Source organism: Cystoisospora suis, assembly GCF_002600585.1.
Source record: "Cystoisospora suis strain Wien I chromosome Unknown contig_1022, whole genome shotgun sequence".
In the NCBI taxonomy this organism is placed as follows: domain Eukaryota; phylum Apicomplexa; class Conoidasida; order Eucoccidiorida; family Sarcocystidae; genus Cystoisospora; species Cystoisospora suis.
Genome location: NW_027153823.1, coordinates 7,685 through 17,314, shown reverse-complemented (window position 1 = coordinate 17,314; position 9,630 = coordinate 7,685). Strand labels below are relative to the sequence as shown.

Here is a 9,630-nt window from a genome sequence, read left to right as displayed (position 1 = left end):
CTCGTCTACCGCCTCCCCGTTCGCCTCGGGTTTCACCTCGTCCTTCACCTCGCATGTCACCTCGCCGTCCGCGTCGTCGGCCCTTCCGCCCCGCCCACTTGATACCAATATTGTTGAAGACACAGCAGACGATGGTATGTAGAATATATCCATTCTTTCTTTCTGCTGCTTGGGTCGTTGTGCCTCTCGATCGTCTCCAAGAGAAGCGAACGCATTTTTTCTCGTGAGTTTCTGCGTTTATTTTCTTTTCTGGTAGAGCGCTTGACGAGAATGTGTAGGAACGCCTTTTCTCACAGTGCTTGTTCCTAAGCAATCGTCTATACAGGCGGGCCCCCTTCCTAACGCGGGGTGACGCTGCTGTAGGGACGTATGGGTATATGGACTTGTGCATTACCTGTGCTGGCGTTTGCTTTACCCGGTGTGTTTGGTTAAGTATATAGTTACACGTGTACATACATATCTTGCTTGCTTTACAATTGAATAACTTCAACTCTTCCTCGCCTACTATCTGCACAAATGGCTCCGGTACAAGCATAACCCGGTGAGGGGCATTGAAGATGCCTGTTCAGCACGAAGAGGGTGGGAGCCAGAGTAGTACTTCTGTATGGATTGCGCGAAGAAGCTGAACAGGCCTCCTCCTCTTTTGTCTGCATGCGCGGATTCAACACCGTCACCGGCTTCGTGCTCTCTCGCTATATATCGGCAAGCGGCACAAAACGAGTTCCTGTCCAGCTTTATGAGAAGAGGCGGGAGTCTGCCCGCCGTACCGGAGACACTAAAGCGGAATTGAGTCCAAGAAAGAAAACAGTCGCTTTCCTACAGTTAGTTGTGACCTTGTGGGCCTACGGCCTTCACGCCTGTACACAGCGGAGCGTGCTTTGGCGGAGGTGATGTCGGCGGACGATGCGGATGAGTGTCCTCTTTTCTGGCAGGAGTCGCATTCGTCTGTACAGACAGCATGGATGGTTTACCTCCCTAACCCCAGGCTAGAACTTAAAGTTCTCTTTCTTTTGCACGGATGTATCACAAAGAAAGCAAGCAATGCCATGGCTTTTTCTTCGCCAAGGAAGCCCTTCCGATATGGATTCAACTCTGGCCACTTTTGAAGTCGTATGCTACTCTCTGTTGTGTACAGATGATGTTTTTTTGGACTGACGTGTCCGGGAGGCTCCTGGAGAAGGTAAGCCCTCATGACGGCCGACACCGACGAAGCCTTTCAGTTGATTCTGCGGTGACACCATATCGTTCGTTCTTCCGTTCTGCGGGTTGTCAGTGACGAAACTGAAGCAACAGAAGAAAAAAGATGCAGGTTCTCTGTTGTGAGCGTTTGTTCTTTTTCAGCGGAGTGTGAAGAAACCCAGCAGTAGGCTGGGTGTCTCTGCCTTCTTCCGTTTCTCGAGACAAAGCGACTTCCACTTTTCGCTATTTGGATCTCATGCAAATGATACACGAGAATGTCGTATCAGCACATCCATCATCATATAATGTCGTATCAGCACATCCATCATCATATAACTGATTTCTGAAACAGCCTGTAGCATAGGCACCGGAACCCTTTCCGACGAAAACCAAGGGAGCCAGGTCACTACAAGGCGCGGCCATCAGGACCCTGGGAGGTGAAGCTTCCCATTTGTCACGCTTCCTCAGATAAAAAGGCTCTCAAGGGCTGAGTCAACTGGTTCATTCTTACTAGCTGAAGACAACCTCTATCTTGATCTGTGGCTTGTCGCGATGGTGCCCGGCTGCGCTCGGCCAATATTAGCATTACCTTGTACACTAAAAATCAATGCACGAGGAAATAATTGCGATGCATTCCTTTCGAGAAAGAAAGGAAGGCGAGCCAGGAAAGCCTCAGAAGGAAACTTGAAGCGGACTTAGTGCATTTTTGATGGTCAGCAAGGAAAGACGGAGTAGTTGTGTACGTGCTTCCCTGCTCAGCTACTACTCCTTCAGATAAACGCATGTTCGGGTGTAGCTGGTGTGTAGATCCAAACGCGCAGGGCCCCATTCTCCTTTTGTCTGAAGGTATTTATCTGTATGTGTACGTTCGTGGACATCTTGAGAACACATTCCGTCTTTGATCAGGTACTAGGACCGCTCCGACTGACCGGCAAGTATCTATCAGCGGAAATTTGTCGACTTCATCATCTCGAACAGATAAGAACGGAAGACGGTACAAAAAGAAAGAAGAGAAAGTAACGCCAAGTAATACAAAAGAAGAGGCAGTGTACCGTTGTTATTTTTTGCGCCCGGTTTTGTGTTTGTTGGAGAACTCCTGATTTTCATTTTTGTCCGCGCATACCAGTCTTCCGTGGACGGCCTGCAAAAGCTTTAGCACCCCTGGTAGCAGGTCTCCTGCTTCCGTCCTCATGCGTTGTGAAAGAAATCAACTACACTGCAATTCTGTAGAAATCTAACATCACTCTAATCCTCTACAAAATTCTCCTCGGGCCACCTTGAACAGATTAGACCCTTTCAATGAAAGCTTCGTGAATACACATTTTCTGCACGGATTTCTGTTCGGGTTTGGCGCAGTCTTCCAATGGAAAGGAGAGCTGATCGTAGTATACGGGTACAAGCACCCGGTCTCCCGGCAAGGGGTATATGAGTGAAAGGATGATGTAAGACCTCCGACAATACCACGTGTCCCTGTTAACATCACTGAAAATAAAAATCTTGAAACGAAAACGGCGAGTGTTGGCAGATGTGATAGCTACGCTGCCTCTCTCACGCGGGCGCGACACGTGGCCGGGATGGGCGTGCCTCGCTTTTCATCTTCGATTGGTGCGAGTCGCTTTCTTGGTTCTCACACATGTTTCAATTCCAAACAGGCACAGGGTATGGCACGTCTGTCACAGGCGGAGGAGAAGCTAAGGAAAAGGTGCACGCTCTGAAACGAAACAACACGAGGTTACAGGAGCCGGTGCTTACTTGGAAAGAAGGCAAGACATCGGTCCTGGTTTTTAGTCAGTCCGGGAGTATGGTTTTCTACGGTTTGACAAAAGCAATGAGGGATACTCGCGTAGTGAAGAGGGGTTACTAGGTCCCGCTGGTGGCTTTGTACTCCGACTGTGTCTGACCCACCACCACTTGAGTGCCAACGCCAGTCGGTTCCCGGCTGGCGTCAGTTGAATGTGCAGCGAGTCCAAAACAAGACAAAAGAAAAGCGCCCGAACGGACGCCCTCCTCACCGTGATTCGGGTCTCTCTGTCAGAACCTCTGGCACCAGTTGCACCAAAAGGGCAGGTGTCACGGAGTGGCTGGGGCCAATGTTTTCTCTCTACCCTGGTTTATTGAGAGACTCTTGCGAATGCTCCTCTGTTCACATGAGTATATACGCATCTGCCCCGCCTGTCAGCGAAGGGAATACAGGCATCTGTCAATAGCGACAGCTGAAGCCACACGTGCTGCCCCTGTTGCAGCAAAGAAATTGAAGTGCGGGAGAAGAAGACACTTTCTTGTGATGTGCATTCACAGAGGTATAACCGCCGTGTTTTTGTTATTCCTTGAAACCGAGACGGAGGCTTTCGACCTGTGCTGTTGCCGGTCTCATGGAGGTTGGGGAGAAAAACGAAGTGAGGTCCTGGACACAACAGCCGCCTTTTAATGACAGGAAGGCCACCAAAGGAGGGTACACTGTAGCGGATGAGAAGAGACTTGGCGGAATACCTAGAAATCTTCACGCGAGTCTGTGGGGACGAAGAATCAACAGAGCGTTAATAACCGTCTATCTCGTCCAGCTCGCAGCATAGGCTACTGCATTCGAATCATTATTCAGAGCTCCTCACAATGGAATCAAATGGAGCCTGCTCCATGCCATGGAATCCCCGGGGGGTCACGTCTGAGCGGCTCTTGCGAGGACAACTGATAGAAGCTCGGTAGCCAACCACTCTGTTGAATCTCGAGGCTTCCTGGTTGTGCAACTGGTGCAGTAGTTATTGCTCTGTGGCGAGTCGCCACCCTGTGCGAGGTGCTGAGGGGGATTCTGGGGAGCCGCCACGTCTTCCCCCTCTCAGAAAATAGCGACAAGTCGTGTGACGCCAACCCGACCCAACACGGAGGCAGTTTCCTGTATAGGCCTTGCTGAGACAGGCAGGCCAGAGGCAAGGGTGAGGCCGTGGCGGTACGATGATTAGATGGCTAGGGTTAGGGTCGACAATTAAAATGACAGCGTGCCTTCTTATCTCAATAGGGAAGCCTCTCCGAAAGTTCTCTTGTACCGTCCCGATCACATGGCCTTCCTACTATTACCTTCTGCAAGAAGTATTATGACGAAGAAATACCTGTTGATGTTCTTCCGTATGCCGGATCTAAGAGGCGCACTATGGCAGTAGCCTGAGTGTCTCGAAGTACATATCTGGATACGTGAACAATCGTATGTGTATCTCTGAAGCTACGTCTGTGTGCTCGGGAGATGTCATCTTGTGTTCGCCACAACGAGAAACGGAGTGCTTGGTTGCAACAGTTCAGGTGTAGACAGCTGAGGAAATAAGGTCTCCTGAGCATAATAACCTCTACTAGACCGCAGTCAATACCAAAGGTCCACATTTCAGAGAGCGGCACCTCAGATCTCGATCCGGCAGATGCCCGTATCCTCCCTAAGCAACTGGAAAGCACCTAGATTCATGAACGCAGCTAGGACATCTTATGAGCGCGAGGAATTATTCTAGGGGATGATGAAAGACCGGGAAGGGGAGGCTTGCACACGTGCAAGAGTCATGCGTGAAATTGAGGCGATCCAAGTCGACGATATATAGAGGTCAACAGAGGCTATTGCTGCAAACTCCGAGTCAGACAAAATCATTACAGATGAAACGCAAACCTGGGCTCGGCAATCTGAAGCATCTCGCGGGGTGCTTTTGCACGGGTGGATAAGGAACACTCGCGGACCATACGACTAGCTACACTTCGTAGAGCGAGGTTCCAGGCAGGGTTTCTCCTCTGCCGCTGCTGGTGTAACTTCGTCGTCCAGCCAGCTCTCTCGACTTTCTTCGTACACCCTGCGATGACGCAGAACCAGCAGTCTTTTCTCTCAGCAGCATGATGAAGAGATGGAATCCCTCGCTACACCCAGGGTAACACCGTATGGCGTTGAGCTCCAGTACAGTGTAGCTTTAATGCTATATTTCCACCCGGACGCGCTCCCCTCTCCCAGGAAACAAGAGGGAAGCCCACGGAGTTACTCCATATAATTGACCGGCCGACCTCGCGTACCTGTCCTGACTGCCTAGTCTGATTCTACTGGAAGGGAATTATCTCGAAGCCTCCTTTCGTTCCTCTCCACTCGTACTAGGAAGTACTGAGAGAGTGGTGAGCCGTGGTAGTGTGTGGACTCGCGTCAACTGTTGTTTTGCCAAGCTGGGCTCGACTCAGACAGCCGTTCAGTGAGCCGCAGGGCAAAGAGACGTGGGGAAACTCTTCTCGTTCATGGCGCGCGTCTCCCCCAAACCCGAAGACCAAGCGTTGTACTGCCAGGCAGTGACCCTTCTGTTTCTTCTTCCTCTTTCTTCACGTTGCTGGGACACCCTTTTTTGCCCTGCGCGTTGCGAAACAGCCAACTTGCTGGTTTTTGACTGCTCTCAGGACTTACATATAGAGAACTTGTTCCGCATATATAGATATACCCCGCGGCCATTTATCCATCATGACGTGCAGGAAGTCTCGAAGCTTTGTCCCAACAGCTACTGCGTTTCTCCTCGCCTTTGTAGGACCAAACATGTTCTGCTTCTCCAGCGGAGTTGATTTGGCAGGCGGGGTCCCCCGTCTCGGAGGCAGTGAAAATGGTTTTTTCAGAGCTCCTGGAGCTTGATCCTGACACATTGCCGTTTGTACCGATGAGCAAGGGACCGGATGGTACGCAACCTACTTTGTTTCCCGCTCAGCCTCGCGAGTGTGTTTATAGTCCGGAAGATGGAAGGAGGCAAGCATTCAACTCAGCGTGACTCCAGGCCAAGGCGTTCCGTTTCGTTGTCATGGAGACCGAGACCTCCTTACTCCAGTTAGTGATATGCACGCTTTTCTAGTTGGAACCGGTGGCTCGTGTGACACGTCCAAGAAAATTTTTTTTCCAGATATGTCACTCCCTATCCACATGCGATACGTCGGAGCTGGCGAAGCTGTACCGCATATAAGAGTTACCACGTCCGGGTCGCCACTTGTTTCTGAGAGACAGGTCTGTTTCGTATGCAGGGGGGTTGTTGGAGGTCCAGACGCTGGAAAGACATGTACCGTTTTTCTTTCCCTGCCTCCGGCGTCGAATCTGACAGGTGAGTGGGTCGAGGTAAATAAGCATGCCGAAGAAGCGTGATTCCTTGGTGTCCGTCTCCTGGGCGAAATTGGCTTTTCAAATGAGAAAGCAGTTCGGTGGACTGGCCTCCGTCAGTGAGGGTCGATGCAGGCAGGAGGCATCCGAAGAACTGGAAGTAGACTTGGCCGGGGCACTAGCCGTAAGGGAGGGGTGTGGAGTTTGTTAGGTTCGTCTGAGTAAGTTATTCTGTCTAGGAGTTCCCGTCTTACGAAGACACGACGGCTAGTTATCCGTGCTTCCGAGATCGTGGTAGGAGGTCTCAAGTGTTCTTCATTCTGCGGCCGAATTCACAAAGAAACACACTCTGCGTAGAATTGATTCATACCAATAGGAGTTCATTCAGTCCATTGTATCACTGCAAGCATCTTCATCGTTTTTCCAGGCCGCTGTCATCCTCTGAGGTAAGTATGGTGCGCCTTGAAGAAGGCTAGTGGTCCACCAGCCGAACAAGAAGGATGCACGAATCCCAAGATTGGTGGCTGAAGAGTTCTTTGTCATCAACAAGAATGGGTTTATTTTGCTGATTGCTATGTGCAGACGTCGCCTCGTGTGACGCATACGGGGGAGAAAAGGCGTTCGGGGTGTTCAAGGCCGATGAGAAGTCAGATCATTCTGTAACCATCATTTCGAGTCGAGGCCACACGGAAGTTTTCCCTGATCTTAGGACTCAGAGAGCTGAAACAGGAGATGGTTGCCGGCAAGCAGCTTCGCTGAATGAGATAGCCGATGGTGGGTCTCTGATAAAGACCGGCACTGCAGACGGTAAGCACACCTATAAGCTTACCCTTAAGTCTCTCCCTAAGAGTCCCAGACTCTTCTGCTTCACGTTTCTGCCATTATCGGATCCCGTACCCCCCTGTCACGTCACCATCTACGCGCCAGCCGCAAAGAAAAGCAGAGACCAAGATTCAGAAAAGCCGATTGTTGATCCTCAGAACCCGATTGTCGACCCCGAAAACCCTATTGTCGACCCTGAAAACCCTATTGTCGGTCCGGAGTCGAATGTAGTTGTTTTGACATCGACGAAATCGACAGATTCCGGCATTAGCTCACACGAACCTTCGTTGAGCCTGCTCGCCTACGTCTCACTTTCTTCTGCGCTATTGGGGGCTGGGATAGGCAACTTCATCTTTGTTTGATAGGGCTTTTTCTTGTGGTTTTTGTCCGATTTTTCCCTGAGAAGGTGTTCATTCATCTCCTCTCCCATCGACGTGACGGCTTTTTTCTCGTGTCATTCACGTGGATTGACATGTCACTTCATGAATTCGGGTGTGCTTTGAGATTTTGGATATTTCCGGAGTTCACTTCAAATCTTCTTTAGTAGAGGCGAGGACCTCATTCAACCTTACGCAGGTGAAGGTGTTCTTTTTTCCACGTATTGATGGCTACCGGTGCGAATCATGTCATCCTTAGTATGGCTGAAGGGCAGTGCTCCGTGAAGGTTAAGCAAATCTTATTGAAGATGCCTATTTTGCCTATTCTGTTTTCTGGTTGGTGTGAAGAGTTCCATCTTTTTTCCGTGGGGTCCAGAAGCGGCAGCATTGTTTGTCTTCTTTCGTTTCGCGCTTCAGTTCACAGACTGAAGAGAAAAAGTAATAGTGGAACTTTTCGTCCTGTTTCTTGACGGACCAGGGTCAAGTCATAATTTCTTCCGGGTTTTTCCTCTCGATCTCTTCTTTATGTATGGCTGTTTTGACTTACTTTTTCTTCATTGACTGGTAGACAAGTTTTGATGACGCTGAGGTAGCGTGCTCTTCCACTAATAGCTACTGAGGAAAGAATAAAGAGTGTTCTCAGCAATCATGCTTTCTATTGCTCCTCTCTTTGACCTTTTTTTATTTCCGTAGCTCCTCTCATTTTCTTCAATTCAAATGAATATTCCGCTTCAGTTCTCAAAGGGAGGTTGACGTATGTATGTACGCACATACGGAGGTGTACACATGTACTGGTATCAGTAAGCTACACACACTCAGTAAGAGACGTATGTATGTGTACATCATTTATCCATGTATTACGCACTCTTCCAGAGAGCGTTTGTCGGGATGGAGAAAGGGATGAATGAAGGATTTGCAGAGGGGGAGATACGAGAGTTACCAGGCTAATAGTACGCCACCAGACATGACTGTTGAGAGCATTTGAACAGTCTAGAGTGCTCAGCACCCTTTTGCTTCATTGTTCGCAATCAATGGTAAAAAGACGAACACCACTTCTTCTAGAGGATTTGTCTGTACGCATGATTCGGAGAGACGAAAACGCAGAGATTTTTGCTCATGAAATACAACTTAACTCAGTGCAGCGTACGGACAGAGACGGGAAAGAAGAACGCTTGGAGCAGGAGAGAAGCCACAGAAGACAACTGTACAATAGATGAAGAGAGTTTGTTTTTTTTCCGTTGTTGCATGGTCAACTGACCAAGCAGTGAGCCGGGAGAGAGAAGGGAGAGAAGCCGAAACAAAGAAAAGAGTTGTAATGTCATAGCAGAAACGAACGGCGCGGGGGGNNGGGGGGGGGGGGTTCTTCGTCCCTCATCAGCAATCGCCGGTGAGAGCAAGCAAGGAGTGAGGTTCCAAAGAGCATCAAGCCGTAATCTGCTTATAGCTTTACACCCATTTGTGAATATGTATATACAAATAAATATGGTAGAGTATATCTGAGTCTTGCATGCTCTCGAGTTGTGTTCGCTATGAAAAGGTCGTACAGGAGAACGTCTAGAGAATTGCAGGAAGAGTGTATGCCTCTAGCCTTCCGCCTAGGGGTCCTTCTTCAATCCTTGATTCTGATAAACCAGAATAAGAAGGCGGATCTTAAAAAAAAGAAACATTTTCCACTCGCGGGTCTGAAGTTCTAGGATGTTCGAAAACCTGTGCTTTTGCAAGGTTAGCGTCTTTTTTGTCTATCAGCAGGCAGACGGGACCGGTATAAGAGGAGAAAAGAAACAGAGAGAAAGCGTAAAAGGACATCTTTTTCTGCATCCCTACCCGATGTCCGTCTTTCTTTCTGGAGAGATTCGGATAACTGAAGAGTGGTGATATGTAAAACCTAAAAAGGTGAACTACCGGAACACGGGCGAGGAGGTCGACTTCATCATCGTGCCGCCCAGCCGCTACCACAGCAGCGGCAGCACCGCGCTACGGTCCGCCAGTGCTCAGATGCGCGACACCGACTATGCGTCCACAGTGGGTGACCCCAGCACACCACTTAAACAGCAAAAGGTAGAATGATGATACTCGGATAAATCTCTTCAGGGGCATCGAAGCTTCGCCCCATCGCTGGCTATCGCGGGCTGCTGCGTTCTCACTCTCCCGCAAGAGTTTCACACTTTC

At 49.6% G+C, this 9,630-nt stretch overlaps 1 protein-coding gene across 1 annotated transcript; it reads left to right on the top strand.

The window, feature by feature from the left end:
- Positions 1–2,379, top strand: CSUI_002427 (uncharacterized protein). The gene is made up of 3 exons (XM_068062628.1): positions 1–134; positions 1,136–1,180; positions 1,342–2,379. Exons 1-3 carry the CDS (start codon positions 54–56, stop codon positions 1,483–1,485), a joined length of 270 nt encoding a protein of 89 aa, XP_067925396.1. The 5' UTR covers positions 1–53; the 3' UTR covers positions 1,486–2,379.
- Positions 2,380–9,630: the final 7,251 nt, after the last annotated feature.